Raw genomic sequence first — 20,261 nt, forward strand, 5'->3', positions numbered from 1 at the left:
CATGTCCAATAACCAAGCTAGTTGCCAAATAAATTTTATATTGACGAGTGACGAGCTCTTAAAGATCTATTGGTCCTAGCATTTGTGAAACAAAAAAGTAAGGCTAGTTTCCCAGAGGAAAGAGATACAGAAAGAGGAGTTGGCTGTAACTGAGACACGTTTCTCGAACGGATAATATGAATTCTTTTTATCCACTTTTTAATCATGAGGGAGAGATGTCTCCCTCATTCAGAACCTGTTGGCTTGATAAATCGATCCACTTATACATCTTGCTTTCACAGTTATCTCTGTCTATCGGGAGTTAGTAGGCGTTTGGACATGCGATTTGAAATCATGATTTGAAACCATGAGATAAAATCAGCGATTGATCATGCATTTCATCTCATCGTTTCAAACTATGGTTTCAAATCCTAAATTATCCAAAAATGCATGATTTGGGGTTTCAAATCATGATTTCAAAATTTTTAAATATAAAATTTATATCTTGTAAAAAAAGACCCATAAGTTGATAGATATTTTTAATAATTACTCCTACCAACTATTTACCAACCTTTATTTATGTCTACCATGTGAGAGGATTATATTAAAAAGTAGTTACATTACTATTCATGTTAAATTTTATTTTTTATTGAACTAAAGTTTGATCAATTGATGTTGTATTTTTTAAAAAGGTTGTCTAGTAGCGTATTAATTTTGTTATGAACTATGACTTGCTTATTTGGTAAGATTGTATAAGAATTGAGAATATTTTGATAGTATTCACAACTTGTGGGGTTTTTATGTTTATAAGAAAAAATATAACTTAAGAAATCCAAATTGCATATCCAAACATGATTTCAAATCATGATTTCATCTTATGGTTTCAAATCATGTCCAAACGGCTCCTTAGTAAATTACTCCACATATTGCTTGATGTAAAATGAACAAGTACATAGTTAATTTGTTTGTCTTTAATTTATTGATTCTTTTTCACGGTTCGAACTGAACAATTTAAATCCAACTGTTTTAGGCCTACTAATTTTAAACTAGACTCAAATGAAATCTTGAGTTGAACGGAAAAAAGAAACACAAATATGGTGCTTTTTTAGTATGCAGGAGCAAAATTTTCGGCTTTTCCATCGAACAATATGTTTTCAGTTTTCCTATATTTGGTTGGTCAAAATATATAGGAAAACAACTATTTTAAAGATTAGAAAAATGACTTTCCCGTGGGAGCTGGAAAAACAAGTCCATAACATTCCATATTGATTGTTTCATTCTCATCCCCTTTCTTATCTAATTTATCATATGATAAAAACTTACTCGCATTGGGTGCTTACGTGAATAACAGGCGTATGAACTCAACAAGTAATTGGCAAGGCTTAAAGAAGACAAGTTGTAAACATGACTCAAGGAGAATACATTCTATTAAGACTCATAACTCAAATTCTAAGATATACAACACTCAATATATATATCGGATTGGGTTGATATATGAACAAAAATTACAGCCCCTGAAATCTAGCTTCCAAGCTTCAAACAGTTATCTGTGTTCTGCTACATAAAGTTATTATGCATACATATTCTATTGAAGTGTATAGCAATCTTTCTTTTCATAGTTTGTTCACTTACACAGAAATACAAAATAAACTGCAGAACACTAATTCAGACTGTAAAATTGTACTACTCTCTGTCAAGTGCACTACCAAGAAAATCATAGAGATCATAATTTGTGACCTTCCCAGAAATGAAGGCTTACATTGTACATATGCATACAAATGACAATCAGAAAAGCTATTACAAACAGGACGTGGACGCGGATACAGCTAATATGCATTTACTTAGATTCCTACAGACTACATTCATATATGATATATATAATATTATGTATGTTACTAAGGGTGGTACAAAACAAAACCAGGAATCCTTCACGTTTAAAAGAAACACGGATTAGCCCTTTCTTTCAGTAGATTCATTATAATTAGATGTTGCCATTCCAAGTCCTTCATTTTTGTGCTTTTGCCATCCACCGGTATCGGCTTTTGAGTGAATCCAGTAGTAGAAAATGGATCCGATCATTGATAATAAAGTCAGGGCGGCGCCAGCAGCGAATACGCCTTTTCGGAGGGTGGCACACGACAAGTGGTCAGCTAGGAAAACCCCGCGATACTTTGTATGATATGCATTCCTTGCTGATCCAGCCAATAAGCATGCTTCCGCTCCTAAAAAGCTAACCCTGTTTGTCATTCAAAAGAAGTAAGGAATAGCTTTATGTAATTCTAGTGCCATCAAGTTTCAGTGGCTGCTTTAGATGACTTTAGATAGAGAGGTTAAGCAGGAAAAGGAAAAGATCAACAGATGTGCTAAATGGATTTACATGCACAAGTAACTATCGTGATGACGGCCATAGACTACGAGCCAAAAGGTAAAAAAAAATGTGATAGAGGAGATGTCAAAGTATACTGAAGGTATCTCTGAGAATTTTGCTAGTATTCTCAATCCCCTCTCCCCTGTTCCCTCCCCTTCTCCTTTCTTTTCATTTTGGGGAACAAAGTTGATTTTGTTCTTATTTCTTCATGCTTATACAATCATGGTTAACTGAAATGTATAATTACTCTAATATTTAACTGCTAAAGTTAACTTGCTTGGTTTGATGTAAACAACAAGTACGAGTAACTATCTAACGTCCTTCTTATCCCCTTTTTAGTCTTCAACTCTGTTACCATTTTAAATTATCGGAGGAGCTGGTTCGGGACTCTGGCAGGCATGAGATCAGGATAAGGGCAAACTACTAAAGAAATTTCTTTGAATTGATTTTTTAGTTTTACATTAATAAATAACTTTTATTTTCCCTAGTTAAGTCTCTCTGAAAAATGACACCGAGGAACAATTAAAAATAGGGAATTTTACATAAATGACTACACTTTGGGGGTTTAAAATTTGCCATAGCTACAGTTTCAATATTTACATTGCGTAGCTACAGTTTCCCAGCTGTATTCAAAAAATGGCTCGCTGTATTCATAAAACGGCTTAGCTGTATTCATGAATACAACGAATAAAATTTTTTCAAAAATTCTTTTCACTGTATTCAAGTCATACGCATTCAACTCGATTTTTGTATTCACGTCAATTGTATTCAACTCAGTTGTATTCATTTATAGAAACTTTTACATTGTATTCACTTTATTGTATTTGAAAATCAGTGGTATTCAAACAACATAAATACAAAAAAAATTGTATTCAGCTTGCACAACTGAGTTGAATTTTCCCAAAAAAAATAACGAATACACTCAAATACTGAATACAAGAAATAAAATTCATTGTATTCATTTGTATACACTTCAAATTTACTGTATTCATTTTGTATACAAAAAGATCTCCTTCGAAATACATGCGATAAAACACTGTATACACTATGTATACACTCCAATTTGAAATTAAAAAAAAATAAAAAGCTCAGATCTGAGCCGCCACCGGAAAACGACCGGAGGCAGCAACGACGTAGATAAAAAAAAAAAGCTTTCTCTCTCTAAGAAAACAATAAAGCTCAGATATGTTGTTGATGATGAGGAGGTGGCGACGGCGGCGGCAGCGATGAATGACGCCAGATCCGAGCATAGCTCCGGCGGACTTTGAAGCTTTGAAGCCATTAATGTAACTTTGGAGCTTTCTCTCTCTAGAAAAACAAAGAGATTTAAGGATAGAGAGAGAACAGCGACGGTGGTGGAACTCGCCGGAGATCTCCATGGTGGCAGGTGGCGGTGGAGAAAGAAGAAGCGGCAGTGGAGATCTCCATGGTTGTTGAAGCAAAAAAGAAGACGGCTTGGAGAGAAATGTGATGGAGGAGAGAGAAAATGGAGGAAAATGGGAGGAGATTGTGAGAGAATAGAGAGAAAATAGTCTTAAATATTAAATACAATATAATTTTACTATACTAGTTATCTTGTGTAATTGACATATATGATTTAGCTATGAGATGTAATTTAGGCAAAATATAGCTACTAAATATAAATAAGGCTTAATGTTCTCCATACCATGTAGATTTCCCTTAAAAATAAGAAGTATGGTCCCAGAATCTATTAGTTTTCTTTGAGAGGATTAAGAATTGAAAGTGCAGGGAGAAGAGAATTACACTAGCCATTGTAGCTTTGTATGAGAGACAATAATTTAACTTATCAAAAAAGAGAAAATGAAAGATAACAATTTTTTTGGATGACGATTGTGTTCCAGTACAACTTGCGCGCATCTTGACTAATCCCACCGGGTACCTGCTACCTCCAATCAGTAAGGTACCGGATAACTCTACACACCAAGGCTTAGCCAAATGGGAATAATTCACCTAGTAAAACTTTTTTTTGTTTTTGTTGGAATTTTGAACCCGAGACCTCATGGCCCCCCATTCCACACCCTTGAGTGTGAAAGACAACAAATGTAAAGCTTTGCTGGCATAGGCAGGGGCGATTTTATGTACTAATTTTGGGTCACGTGAACACATGGTCTCTCCATAAAATTAGGTATTTTATGTATATATTTTTAAAAATTGGTATAATATTAACTGCAGGAACACATGCTACAAGAAGGCTAAATGGTGCACTTGGTTGAATGTTGAGTTATTTACCCAGAGGCCTAGGGATCAATTCCCACTTAATACATTTTTACTTCTTTGTTTTTTTAGTGGTGAACCCATTCTCTAGAAATCCTAGATTCGGCTCTGGGCATAGGAAGGCAAAGGGTGACTTGTTAGGTGTTTGAACTGTTGGTGCGAACTAAGCTTTCGAGTTTGGGAGGAAGTGAACATGAGGACGAATAGAAATACGCGAGAACAACAATTAAGCTTCTCCGGCGAAACAATGTTAAACAACAATATTACTATACCTTAATCCCAAACAAATTAGGAGTCGATTGTATGAATCTTGTGTAACCATTCTGCTCTATTCGGGCATAAATCATTCGTGCTAACTCCATCAAACTAGTGGTACAATTTACTGCTCATAATTCTACCTCCTGTCTCATCTCCCTTTCCTAATTTATGCAGACACTAACTGATCACAAAAATAAAGAAAACACTAACCAGAACTGGTTAAAAGTTACATATGTATTCTTCCAAAAGGAAAATAGTATCATCACATATTGATTCCGTATTGGTATTACTATTCATGTTTCTTCCTAATTATCTTGTGTAAACATACAACATTTGCTAAGGCTCATAGTTCATGAGATAACAGGACCAACTGCTGTACAAGAATTTAAAAAAAGTCAAAACTCACCTCAGCAGAACTCCAAAATAGTTTCATTATCTCTCAACCACTAATTTTAGTGCCGGTAAGATTGGAGCAAACATCCAGTGGTAATTCAAAGATCCATCAAGGGTTTGCACTTGTTACAGGTATCACAGCTACTCACATAACAACTTAATGAATCAATTTCCTCAGTGAAAAAGTTAAATTGGTTTTGAGCATTTCTTTACCTATTGCACAAGTACAATCACAACTTAATGTCACACTATAAAGGTCAGAATTTATCTAGTGACACTGATTTGGCTCAAATAAAAAGAATGTAAACCGTGGATGAAAGAGAGGGGTACAGAACTTCATCAAAATGGTGCAAACAGACAGGAAGAATAAGGTCACTAATGAAACTCTGGAATACTTAACATCCAACTACAGTTACTCTATGGCAAGTTTAAGTTATTAGTTTATAATTCAAGAACTAGTCAATCTTAACTTCCCAGCTCTTCAATCTGAACCTAAAAGAGAGGAAAGGACAGTTACTGCTGCCTAATAGACATTGCTATTTCAGCGTCTAATGAGCATTTACACGTTGCTACTGGCAAAGCTAAAGGCTAGAGGACACAAAAATGATGATGGTACAGCACAAGAAGACATTACTTTCTGGAGAAAACAAACAGAAATAAAACATGTAACAGAGAAGGGCTTGAAAGCTTCATTCTCCTTTATTCTAGCAAGAGTGAGAAAAGCTCAAACATTTGAGACGCCTGCTTGAGTAATATACCATAAATACAACTACAAGCTAACCTAACCAAATCGAAAGGCTGTATAGACACATTAATACTAATCACCAAGCATAGAAACACACAGATACATGCAAAGGGTACTAAGCAATATCAACACTTAAACAAGTAGTGATCCACCAATGACCAACCATCCAACAAACAGAACCGATTAAGACTAATTGACAAAAACAACCTCATTGCCTAAATCACGTGAATATTTTAAACTCTAAGCAGTGCATGCACTATAACCAGAGCGTAAAAAATAGTGGCAAAAGAATGTAATTTAACCGAGAATAAGAGGGAAAACAGAGAACCATATTCTTACCAGGAGAAGACAAAGAAGAAAATGGCACAAGTAGTAGAACTACCACCCATCATTCCTCTTCCAAAACATAAGCACTTGGTAACGCCATTAACCAACACTTGGCTAATCAGTAGCAACCCAAATGCTGCCAACCCGTACACCGTGGAAGCGTCCGTTCCATACACACAGTACGTTCTTTCATCATACTTATCCGGTACTACTTTCGCCTTCACAAACACAAAACAACATTGAAAATTCAATCTTTAATTACACAGAAACGAAAGAAAAACCCAAAAAAAGTGAATTAACTACACCCGGAAAACATAACAACAACTAAGCGTCAATTCGAAGCAAGTTGGAGTCTGCTATATGAATCCTCGCGTATCATGCAACTATACCCATAAACCAAAAAAAAAAAAAAACGATTCCAAACTTTAACTATACCAAGAAAACAAAATCACCAAAAAGTTTAATCTTGAACTAGACACAAAAAAGTAAAACCAAAAACTCAATCTTTACAACACCCAGAAGCTAAACAGCACCCCATAAAAATCATATCTTTAACTACAGCAAGAAACAAAAAAACACCCAGAAAGTTCAATCTTTAACTATTGAACTCCATCCAGAATACCCCAAAACCCAACAAATTCAATCTTTGACTATTCAACTCCATCCAGAAACACCAAAAAAAAAAAAAATCATTTTTAACTATTCAACACCATCCAGCAACACCAAACACCCAAAAAAGAATCAATCTTTAACTATTGAACTCCATTTGGAAACACCAAAAACCCAGAAAAATCCAATCTTTAACTATTCAACTCCATTTAGAAACACCAAACACCCAAAAAAAAAATCAATCTCTAACCATTTAACTCCATCCAGAAGCACCAAACACCCAAGAAGTTCAATCTTTAACTATTCAACTCCATTTAGAAACACCAAACACCCAAAAAAATCAATCTTCAACTATTCAACTCCATCCAGAAGTACCAAACACCCAAAAAAAAAATCAATCTCTAACCATTCAACTCCATCCAAAAACACCAAACACCCAAGAAGTTCAATCTTTAACTATTCAACTCCATTTAGAAACACCAAACACCCAAAAAAATCAATCTTCAACTATTCAACTCCATCCAGAAGCCCCAAACACCCCAAAAAAAAAAATCAATCTCTAACCATTCAACTCCATCCAAAAACACCAAACACCCAAGAAGTTCAATCTTTAACTATTCAACTCCATTTAGAAACACCAAACACCCAAAAAAATCAATTTTCAACTATTCAACTTCATCCAGAAGCATCAAACACCCAAAAAAAATCAATCTTTAACTATTCAACTCCATCCAAAAACACCAAACACCCAACAAAAAATCAATTTTCAACTATCCAACTCCATCCAGAAACACCAAAAACAATCAATCTTTAGCAACACAAGAAACCAAAAACATCCAAAACAACCCAATCTTTAACTACACACACTAAACAAAAAATCAATCTTTACCTATATCCACAAACAAAGCACAAAAAAAAAAAACAATCTTTAACTATCCCCACAAACAAAAAAAAAAAAAAAAAAAGATGAGCTAAAATGAGTATACCGTGCTACGACGTCGTTCAGCACCGACAGCAAGAACAAAAGCAATGAGATGAAGAGCAATAACAATTACAAGAACTGGAATTGAAACACCCATTATTCTTCACTTTCCCTTCTTTTTATTTTTCAATTAAGTTATATGGTTTTTCACTATACTTTTTTAGTTCATAAAGAAAAGCTGGTTACTTTTATTCGAATATTAGCCACTTAGCCAGCTGCTTTTTTGAAGGTTTGGGAGGTAGTGAGATGTGTAATATTTTTGTTGGCTTTTGTTGCTTTAATGAGGAAAAAAGGAATAGTAAAGAACAAAAGAGTGGAAATGATTAATCAATAGTGTTAAAATGGTATGGTCCAATAATTATTTGATAGTGGGAGTGTATAGTGATTAGTGTGAGTGTTTTTTCCTTTGAGCAAAGAAAAGAGAGTGAAATGTGAAAGTGAAAGAAAAACAAATGTATAGTTGGAGTTTGTGTGGCTGCCTGTTTTCGTTACTTTTCTATTCCTTTATTTCTTTTCTTTTCTTTTCTCTCTTCTTCTTTTTCACTTAAGGGTCGTTTGGTGTAGAAGTTATGCAAAAATTAGTAGTGTAACTAGAAAAGCGCGGTCGTGAATGATCTCGTTGATCTTGCGACTCATCGTTTCTCAATATTTGAATATTAAAAATAAAAAAAGACAGATTCGTGTAAAATTTAGAAATGTTGAGAATATTCTAACTAAAAATTAATACTGAAAATAATTAAAGACAGATTCTCGTGAAAATTAGAAATGTTAAGATAATCCACATAAAATTAAAATATTTAGCATAGTCACATAGTCAAGTACTTTCAATGAATGATATAAAATATTAGTCTTCAGTTTCTTAATCTTCTATATTTTCTGTGATTGTAACATTTGTCCTTGCTATATATTTCTGTTATGATTTTTTGTCTCTTGTACTTCAATTATTGTATTAGTTTGCTGCAGTTATTATTACTTTTCTTCATGCTTATCTATAAAAGTATTTTTGCCGCGCTTTCTTCTTTCGTTGATTCTCGAATACTTTCTTTGTCATTCTTTCTCTTGAGCCGAGGGTCTTACGGTAACAGTCTCTCTACTTCCCAAGGTAGGGATAAGGTCTGCGTACACTCTATTCTCTCCAGATCGACTTGTGAAATTACACTGGGTATGTTGTTATTGTTGTATATGTATATGATTATGAAAAGAAAAGCTAATCTGGATTAAAGCATTACTTTGTAGTTGTACAATGGTGGAATACTCGAGTAGCTTACACGTAACGATCGTCTTGCCCAATTAATTCATAATAAACAATCATCTCACTTTATTGTGCACAACAAACTTGGTCATTAGGAAGATAGTGTCAAGTCTTCTTTTCAAAATTACAGCAACGTCTGTTATGCATTGACACGCACGAAATCTGAAGCTTACTAAACAAACATATTCAACGGTAGCTTAAAAAAAACCAGTTGTGTAGAATAATACCTTTACATAGCTTCTTCACTATTTTCTTTAATATCTTCTTGTTCGGTAGAGAAAATAAATATGAAAAAAACACCCGTTAAATTATCAGTTTTTATCCTTTGATTTCTTCTGTGAAACTCTCATGCTTTTGCAAAATCAAGAATTTTAAAAAGGGATGCTTTCTGTTACATCCCGTATTTTCGTGCGTTAAGTTCCATCATAGGTTAGTCACATAAGCTCAAAGGACAGGATTATGTTTGAAGTTATAAGTGTTTATGTTATGTTCAACAAGTGATAAGAAAGTGCTGCGAAGGTTGGAGGTTAAACGAATCGGGAAAAAAAAAATTATAATATAAGTTTTGCTAAGTTTGGGATGTTGAATAAGTTATACAAACTGTATGGAGTTTTGGACATATCCAAGTATGCAAATAAAGAGATCGGTGTATAAAAGTTTTAGGTCTCGAAATAATTTCCGCCGATGAACAAGAATCGCTACAAGAAGTCGGTGAACAAAGGATCGCTACAAGATCGCTACAGTGACTTCGGAGCAACTATATAAAGGGGTTTAACAGCCAAGAAACCAGCCCAAAAATATTTCCCAACAATTCTAGAGAGTTCTCCAACCTTCCCTCCATTAAATTTCAACGCGAGTTAAGTAAAAATCTCCGTATTCGGGTACTGGCGTATAGTTACGATTATAATATTGTGTTGCGGTGAATTTGTGGCTTGGGAGTAAGGCAAGTATTGGAGATGTCGCGGTATTAGCGGAAGTAAGGTATGAATCTTATCATTTAAGGCTTATTTACGGAGATAAATTTATAGAATAATTATGTAGCGAATTCGTTTGTGGAGGAGTTGGAGAAAATATCATATGGTGTATTTGATGGAATATTTTTGTAGTAATGAGGTTGTTGTTGTTTCGTTGTTGTTATTGGTTGTTGATTGTTGGTATTGAGAATTCGGGCTAGGCATATAAATGGGGGAGAGATCGTCCGAATTTCGGCGGACCTTAAAAGGAATTTATTTAGAGACATAAGATAAGAGTGTGACAATGAGCCTAATGATAATACGAATGGTTGCCTATGTAGATTATGAGATGACGAACGATCCTAAATAAATCGTGCGACGTGAAGCAAGTTGGAAAGTCGGAGAGTAAGCTCCCAAAGGTATGTTAATTCGTCCCTTTCTTCTAAAGGCATGATTCCTTTCTTATGAATCCAATAGATGTTTTCCAAATGTCCCATGATCCCTTTATGTGAATCCATAAATGTTTTCCAAGAATATTTTTATTTTCAAAAGCTAGAAATTCATGATTTATAGAGTTCATGATTCAAAGGCATGACTTCTTTCTTGATAATCCATAAATATTTTCCAAAATTTCTGAGTCAAAGATTTATGATTCTATAAGCTTTTATGACAACAACAACAACGGACATGTTTTTACAATATGAATGACGATGTTAAAGATGAGAATGTTTCTATGATGATTATGATGATGATGATTTTAAATTCTAGAAATTTCCAAAGCTTATGGTTTTAATGCTATTATGAGATTATTGAGCTTATTTCATGATTGTCTCGATTTTATTCATTGTTGTTGATCTCACCTTATAATAATTGTTCCTTGAGTGGGGTAAACGATAATGATTGATCCATAATATAATCGGAGGCTACCGACCTTACGTCACTCCGATATAGTTGTGGCTTTGATCGTCTCATGCATGCTTTATATATATGTATGTATTTTCTCACACCGAGCCGCGTTATAGTCGGCGGTACGGCACCTATCAGGCAACCACCGATCGTTGGTATTACACACCGAGTCCCGAAAGGGCCGGGTACGTTACACACCGAGTCCCGAAAGTGGCCGGGTACGTTACACACCGAGTCCCGAAAGTGCGGGTACGTTACACACCGAGTCCCGAAAGGCCGGGTACGTTACACACCGAGTCCCGAAAGGGCCGGGTACGATACACACCGAGTTCCGAAAGGGCCGGGTACGTTACACACCGAGTCCTGAAAAGGCCGGGTACGTTATGATGATGATATTATATATATGTATGTAAGAAAAAGTTTTTTTTTTTTAAAAGCTGAGCATGCATGACATCCGCCTTATGAGGCATCCAGATGTACGGGTTATCTCTCTTATTCCAGGTTACCTTCCATATTTATATTATGTTGTTATTCATGCCTTACATACTCAGTACATTATTCGTACTGACGTCCCTTCTTGTGGACGCTGCTCATGCCACGCAGGTGTATACAGATGAGTAGAGGATATTAGTTGAAGATGTTCCAGCTGGATTGGCGAGCTCCATTTCCTTCCGGAGTGCTGCCGAGTCAGAGTATCTATGTTATGGTATCTTGATTTATGTTAGAGACTTTGTAGACAGAGTCACGTATATAACATGTCAGTCTTGTAAGCGGCTCTGTAAGCCGATGTATCATTATGCATTATGTTACAAATTTCATATGATTACAGATTTTACTTGATTTGAGAAAGACGAAAGGCATGTTTTTGAAAAGCTTTCATTATGCACTCATTTCATGATTTAAGAGTCCAGTAAGATTATGAGTATAACGAGAACCAGCGGGTTCGCTCGGCCCTAAGTAAGGGTCGGGTGCCCATCATGCCCTATCAAAAGTTGGGGTGTGACACTTTCTTTTCTTAATTAGTTCCTCTTATCAATTCCTATATTAAAAAACTCAAGAGAAAAAAAAATGGAGGGACATCATACATGCACATCATAGGACATTGAAAATACTCAGAATCATAGCCAAAAAGGAAAGAGCTGTTAAAAATCGAAACATAAATTAATAATTAGCTGAATAAAGAGCAAAAAAAATTAAACTCTATATGTCCTTCATTTTCACAATTTGACTGCCGGATACTTTATCAAGTTTTTTTTTTTAATGATTTCTCAAATGGTCATAACCTCCCTTGATATAATTATGGCAAAAACTCATAGAATCAGTTTACGTTAATAATTTTTGGCCCCTTCCATTTGATTTTTAAATGGTCGTTTCATCCATGCTTCCTTGCTATTGCGCTTCTTTCTTGTTGGGAAAGTAAATTCTATATACAATGCTAACTCTTACTTATACTTTCTTTTTCTTAGTTTGTCGTTTCTTTTATTCTTGGCCCTGACATGATTAATGTCATTTAAATTTTAGAGTTCTCTGTTATTCCGATGTATCAATTTTGTGTTGAACACTTAATTAAAAGTCTAGATCAATATATAGATGTTACCGCTTCCATCTCTAATTTCACTATGAATACTTAACTAAAAGTATTTGGATCAATTTATAGATGTTACATCTCTAATTTGACAAATTAAAATCAGCTTTATCAGTTTGTAATTAAACAAACCATTCATCTCTCATTATATATGTGCTTCAACAGAGTGAAAAAAATAAGGTGCACCTTTTGACAAATAAGATCGATGAATCTATTAACCTCCAAAGCTGTTCTGTTTCTCAATTTAAATGTGTCGTGCAATCGTTTGCCGTTGGCACCCACATCGAGGCTATATTGGGATCTCTTATAACTTCGGCTCACATCCTAGTGATCAATAAAAGGGATAACTAAGGAAAATTTTAACACATTTCTTAGCAGCAGTTCATGCAAAATAATGAGCTTAGTTTCAATGGTAGCAAACTTAATGCCGTATATGCTTACTTGGCAGGAGCAAGAGTTAAAACAGGCCTTTCAATAAGTACCTTTGTAGATGTTGGATTGTGTTTTTTTTCCATAAATGATTTGATATGAATGTGTCCTCCTCGTGTGGGAACATTGTTTCAATTCCAATGGCATCCGAGGAATCTCAACAATTGATGGGAAAGACTCTGCAACGTCCCTGACTACAACAGTCTTGTTCGGTGCGTCTCTCTGGTGCCCTTTCTAATGCCTCTTTCCAGTGCCGTTTCCAATGCTATTCCGCCTTTACTACAACATGGATGATGCCATTCCTGATGCAAACATGGACGTTGTTCAGCACCGTCTCATATTTGAAGACGAATATATTATGGTGTTTGACAACTTCTTGTTTAAGTGTTGGGATCATCTTGAGAAGGGAACTCACAAATGGAAGAAGTCTTTTCAATATTGGAAGTAATGGGTAGTGGAAATGGATGGCAATGAAAGTAATGCAGTAATGACATTGGATGGTGAAAAGAACGTGGGTATAGGAATAGGTGGGATTAATTCGGTAATAACTAACTAAGAGAAGGCAACGTTTAAAAATTTGGACACAACTATTCTAAACGGATGCATCATTTAACCTTTTTTTCACTAATTAATTGATACATTAAATTAAAATATAGAATAAAGGCAAAAAAAATAAGGAATGCAACGTTTAAAAGTATGGACACAAGTCACACAACTACTCCAAAGGATAAATCATTTAACTTTTGTTACTAATTAACTAGTGTAATTTTCCGCGCAATTGAAATCATTAATAAGTTTACAAAATAATAGTTGTCAGTTTATTATTATTTGATAAGCTAATCAAACTCTTTTACAATCATACATTTTTTTTAGGTATTCTTTAAAATTTTAACTATTAATAATGTGCTTTATTTTTTTATTTTGATGCATATTCTAAATATCCGAGGTAGGAGTAATATCCAAGGTAGGGGTAAGGTCTGCATACACTTTACCCTCTCCAGACCCCACATTGTGCTATTTCACTAGATATGTTGTTTGTTGTTATTGTTGTTGTGTGCATATTCTAAATATGTAAGTGTAATTCACAGAAATTAATTAACAACCATGTATGTGCATGAAAGTACAATTTGTTCACTACACATATACTCTTAATCCCACTCCTTTATGGATCTAGGGAGCAATAGAAAAGAATTCTCAAAAAATGTGATTATAAATATGGGATTTTATTTTAAATAAAAATATGGTACATATACGCATATGATTCTACATGTCAAATTTTTCAAAGAATAACTTATTTTTAATTCTATTTAAATGTTCATATGCTTGCCTTCAGACACTATACTTTTCATGTAAATAATCCTTTGAAACACAAAAGAATAAAAATAATTTATAAACGTATTATTGATACAAGAATCAGAGCTTATAAGCAAACCATTTTTGAATCTTGAGTAGAGCTTTCAAATTTAATATTATCAATAGAAATTGTATCACTTGGTTGTTCCACATAATTGAAAGTATTATCCTAACTCATGTGCTCATTTCTTTTCCACTTGGTTAGGATCATCTCTGCCAGTATTTAAGAAGAAAAGTTAGATAATATTCAGAATGTGAAATTTTGACTGTATTGTATGCATAAATATGCAAGAAAATTAATGGACAAATAACACCACCTAAGAATCATCATGTTGAATATCAAAATAAAAAAGCACCTCTAAATACTATAAATTTGAAAAAGATTGAAAACCAAACTCATAACTAACCAAGTTTGTTTTAAAATAAAAACATTGAAAATCGATTTTCAATTAACATATATTAAAACAACATCTTCAATAAAAAGGAAAATTCATTGTGCAAGAAAAGAGAAGAGAGTAAAAAATCTATGGGAAAAAAATCACATTCTAACCTCTTTGTATATGTCTTTGGAGTTTGGGCAGGGAAGGATTTAAGTCATACTTCGTCTAAATGATTAGAGATCCAAAGGAATGTTGGAGACGTCTATGTTTCTCTTTTCTTTATTTATATATTCAGGTACTTTAATTTGCAATTATTGTTATGTTAAAGCTCAGAATTAAATGTGCACTAAATGATGAAGTAAAGAGTGGAAATGAAAAGTTTAACTCTCCTCACCTGCCTATACGTAAATGAAATAATGAGAGAAAAGTGTGTTGTTGAATACATATATACAAAATATGAGTAATGCATCAAAACCACTACTTAATGCATGAATAGAAATTTACTTAATGCACGAATAGAAATTTAATTATCATTAAGGTTGTTGCTACGTGGGTCGATGACTTTATTGGAAAGGTTAAAGTGTTAAATATCAGCCTTTAGTTACTGGTGGCTTTGATTTTTGCATTTGTTTTGTAGACACAATCATTTTTTAATTAAATAGAAAATTAGAAGAAAAGTTCAAAAAAAGGAGAAAAAAGATAAATACATTTCTTAGCCATAGAGAGGTGCCACATCACCTTATCTATGCCTAGCTTTATATTAGATATAGATTGATACATTAAAATATAGAATAAAGACAAAAAAAGGAAAATAAAGATAAATAGAGTTTAAAACAGAGAATGCCACATCACTGCGCTGTCTCCGCAATTATATATATATATATATATATATATATATATATATATATATATATATATATATATATATATATATATATTACTATTATATATAAGAGAGAACATAAGGACTTTTATAGTCCTCACAAATTTTTCCCAATAAATATTAAACTTTTCAATTAATTACTTTTAGGTCCTAATCTTATTTTTTAAAGTCAAATTTATTTTTTGTTCTTATGACCTACTTTTTAAAAGCTGTCAAACATTCTTTCTTATTTACCTGTTTTCTATCAGGTATTCGGTACCCATTGGAGCTCGCCTAATCCAGATTCGTGTAGCATAGGGCCCAATTGAGGGAGCGCTCCCTACCCAGAATTTTTTTTCCCAGGCTCGACCCCGAAACCCCTTGTTAAGGGAGGAACAACCCCATTCGCTGCACTTTATTTTCCCTGTTGCTTTCTTATATTGATCTTATCTATTAACCCAAAAAATTATCATTTCTTCGCTAGATATTCTTGCTTCTTGTTGCTCTTCGTTTTCATTTGTTGCTTATTATAGATTTTTACATGTAAGCATTTCTTTTACTTTATATTTATACTCTAATGAGCTCATATGTGTTTACCAAGATTAGTACAAAAATGATTTTCAGATAGTTTTAAAAATTATTAAATGATGCCATATAACGTTAAAATAAAGACAACATTATCAGTTAAGATCGGGTTATCTTTAAAATCTCTTATTTGGTTAACTAAAATTAATCTTTTAAACAAAAAATGAGTTTGAAGTAGGGCAGAATTAGAGTCTCAGCTACCGATTTGGTCGGATTCGATAGCACTTTGGTCCAAATTCTGTATTTGTCTTAATAGTTTATTAAATATGTACAAATTATTAATTTAGAAATAAATAACTTAAAAAATTAGGATTCGAAGCTCATATATTTCAAATTATGGCTCCGCATTTAATTTGGAGTAAATAATTTCATCAAAATGAAAGTTAAGATATTATTCGAGTGAAATGAAAGCTTTGCATTTATATATTAAAAATATACTTATTTGAAGTTTAATTATTATCAACATAAAATTTATTTCTTTAATTAAAATATTATTTCTTATATATACGGAGTTGGGCCGGGCAAGACGGGCCGCAGAACTATATATATATATATATAAGATAAGATAAGATACTAGCTATTTATTTGGTGATTAATTTCTACTATATAGAAATGTGGGTTAATATACGGGATCCACATGTGTGTTAATAGTCAATAAAAGTTGTTTTAAGGCATTTTGTCATTTAACGAATCCTACCCTACCCATAATTGTCTTGTAATGAAACAATCCTATTGGTTGCAAAATTAATTTATGGCCAAACCCATCGACAAACACATGACAATTAAATCGTACACCTTTCACTTCGAAAGACCTAAAGTGATCTGCTCCATTTAGACACTTCGGTGGGCCATTCCTATTCCACTTAGACACTTTTTTGCACCGTTATCGGAGCAAAACCAACACAATCATCTCTACGTGGATTAAGTGGCCAATTAAATTGTGCCAACTCATTTAAATTGTCTTTGACTCAATTAAATTGTGTCAACTCATTTTAATTGTAAATTCAATAATTTGTAAATTCGTGGAGTTTTGACCATTAAAAATTGGGGCTTTTTGGTTGGATGTGCAATGAAAGGTGGCGCTCCCTTTGGTGTTAGTTTTTGCTCCGATAATAAAAAGAAAAGTGCTCCAAGTAGAATAGGAATGACCCACCTGAAGTGTCTAAATGGAACAAGGGCCACTTTAGGTGCTCAAGTGAAAGAAGTGGACGACCACAGGTGTCTGTCGATGGATTTGGCCTTAATTTATTGTATACCTCCAATATATGCTTTGAGTCCCTTGACCATTTTGCCCCTTTCCTTCGATGATCAGTCATCAACACGTGCCCTCACAAATAATTTCCCACGTGGGCCCCTTTCCCTAGCTGCAAGCAAGTAGCTCATCCCTCCCCTCTAATTTGTATTCTCCAGCAACAAAAAGTGTTTCTCTTAATAATAATTTTTTTTGTAAACTTGCATATCAAGCTTTTAGCTTCCTTTAATTGTTTTCAGATTAATATTGTTATTAACAAAAACATTTGAATTATCCGAATATTATTTTTGGACAATATAAATCGATAAGGAAAAGGAATGTTACGTCACTAACGGGGTTTTAATCCTCAGTTCAACCGTGGAAGGCGGGTGGGAGGGGACGAGGAGAGGAGGGGAGGGGAGGGGAGGGTGGGGATTAAGGGAAAGGAATGCTACGCTGCTAATAGAGTTTGCACTCTTCACTTCAATCGTGGAAGGTATATAGGAAGCTCACTTATTAAGCTACCGCTCAATCGGTAACTCTGTACTTAAAAATATAGGACTACTCAAATCAGAGACATATCTAGAATTTCATGAGAATGGATTCACCATTGCTTTGAGATAAGATATAAAATTTTATAAGAACATAGACTTCTCGTTGTAGATTATCCCATGGAGTTTTTTTTTTTTTTTTTTGGACTTGGTATAATTAGAAATAAAGGAAAGAAAAGTCATCTGATGCAATATAAAATAAAAACACATTTTTTACTTGGTTAATAATATTAAAAGGAAGGTCAAAAGGCAACTTTGGAAAATAATAGCAAAAATGTGTAAGAGCTGGGGATTGAACCCATGACCTTAAGGATGTAAACATAGCCTCTACCTAGTGCTCCACTCAGCCTATTTTGACTATGTGTTCTTTTAGTTACTATTAGATATATTTTTAGAATTATACACATAATATATGGAGTTTAGTCGAGTGACCATGTGTTCACTTACCCAAAATTTATGCATAAATTTGCCCCTGATTCAAATGCTATATGAATTAATTGAATTATAATTATCTTTATGTTGACTTTTTTTTTTGGTTGAGCCCGGGCTTACCATTATCTAGTAATAAACAGATTGTACTCCCTCCGTTCGAATTTAAGTGTCTTACTTTTCTTTTTGGTTTGTCTCACAAAGAGTGTCTTTTTATGTATTTAGTAAGTTTTCCAATCCCAAGGCAAGTTTAAGACCACTAGATATAAAAGACTACACACATCTTTTATTTAAGACCATAAGATTCAAAAATCTCCCTTTCTTCTTAAACTCTGTATCCAATCAAGTTAAGACACTTAAATTGGGACGGAGAGAGTACCATATAATGAAAGGATTGTTATGCGGTGATTAATATTTTTAAAGAATGTTATAGATGAATTAATTGCCTTAAAAGGATAATTTCTATTTTTTTCTTAAATAGTATAATCCTTGCATTAGTAGTACGTGTATTCTTATTTCATTTTATATTTTGCATAAAATAATATATAGTTTCCCACATAAGTTAACCAGGTACTATTTTTACTACCAATAAGACATTGTACTCACTCCGTCCCAATTTAACTGTCTTAGTTTAACTTGACACGAAATTTAAGAAATAAAGGGAGTCTTTTAAATCTTGTGGTCTTAAATTAAAGATGTGTAAAGTAGAAAAAAGTTATTTGAATCTTGTGATTATAAACTTGTCATGTAGGATGTTTGAATTGTCAACTTACTAAATATAGAAATATCCACTTTTTTTGGAACAAATTAAAAAAAAATAAGACACTTGAATTGGGACGGAGCGGTATTAGTATTTTATACGGATTTTTATGTTGAGATGATTAATTATTTATATGTCTCGATCAAACACAGAGCATCTTATGTGAGATTTTATATTGATATTAATCCCTTCTTTTTATACTTAAACCAAACGTCCCCTCAGTATTGGTTGCCTTCAGGTTAATTTCATGGAGAAAAGGCCATAAATAGTCCCTTATCTATGGGAGTAGGTCTAAAATGGTCCCTTAACTATATACTTACCAGTTTTAGTCCTTTAACTATCTAAAAACTTATCAAATTTGGTCTCCATCGATTTTTTTATACAAATAGCGTACAAACTCATAAACCTTCGTGAGATTAATCGTTAAACCATTCATCAGACCTATATTTCTCTCTACCTGCTTCTTTTTCCTCAAGTTCATTCTTTAACCTCAACTTTTTTCCTCAAGTTCTCTCTCGCGTTTCGTAACCAACGGACTGCGTCGGTTAAAACCGACCCAGTCTGTCGGTTTTGTTAAAAAAAAAAAAAAAAACTGATGGTCTCACGTCGATTTTTTTTTTTTTTTTTTGAAAATTAAAGAATGAAATGTAGGAACTTGGAGTCGAACCCGGGTATGTTCCTTGGCATTAAAGGGCTTTACCACTAGATCACTGATATTTCTTGTTCATATACTTACATTGATTTAATTTATATTATTTTTTTGCTCTAAAAACCGACGGACTCCGTCTCCGTCGGTTTTTTTATAAAAAAATAAAAAATCGACGGACTCCATCGGTATATTTTAGAAAATAATATAACAAATAATTATATTTTTTCGCGCATTTTTGTGCAAAAAATAATCGACGCAGTCCGTCGGTTTTCTTAACAAAAAAAAGATTTAAAAAAATTATTGAAAAAACAGACAGAATCTGTCGGTCTTTCCGTCGGTTTTTACCAGTTTTTTAGTAGTGTTTGAGAAGAATGGTTACAGAAATTTTGTGCCTGGGTTTGTCTTTTCGAATTTTAGAGACTCAAGAGCGACACCAGTGC

At 33.6% G+C, this 20,261-nt stretch overlaps 1 protein-coding gene across 1 annotated transcript; it reads right to left on the reverse strand.

Moving 5' to 3' along the window:
* Positions 1–1,554: 1,554 nt before the first annotated feature.
* On the reverse strand, positions 1,555–8,203 carry LOC132067624 (uncharacterized). Its single transcript, XM_059460912.1, has 3 exons — positions 7,901–8,203; positions 6,318–6,523; positions 1,555–2,215 (listed from the first exon to the last, which is right to left on the reverse strand). The coding sequence occupies exons 1-3, from the start codon at positions 7,991–7,993 to the stop codon at positions 1,930–1,932; spliced, it is 585 nt and encodes a 194-aa protein (XP_059316895.1). The 5' UTR covers positions 7,994–8,203; the 3' UTR covers positions 1,555–1,929.
* Positions 8,204–20,261: the final 12,058 nt, after the last annotated feature.

Source organism: Lycium ferocissimum, chromosome 8 (genome assembly GCF_029784015.1).
Source record: "Lycium ferocissimum isolate CSIRO_LF1 chromosome 8, AGI_CSIRO_Lferr_CH_V1, whole genome shotgun sequence".
NCBI classification, from domain to species: domain Eukaryota; kingdom Viridiplantae; phylum Streptophyta; class Magnoliopsida; order Solanales; family Solanaceae; genus Lycium; species Lycium ferocissimum.

Coding starts and splice junctions, on each gene's coding strand:
- LOC132067624 (XM_059460912.1), bottom strand. CDS start 7,993: ATGGGTGTTTCAATTCCAGTTCTTGTAATTGTTATTGCTCTTCATCTC. Junction 6,524..7,900: donor CTGAACGACGTCGTAGCACG/GTATACTCATTT, acceptor GTGTTTGTGAAG/GCGAAAGTAGTACCGGATAA. Junction 2,216..6,317: donor TTCTTCTTTGTCTTCTCCTG/GTAAGAATATGG, acceptor AATGACAAACAG/GGTTAGCTTTTTAGGAGCGG.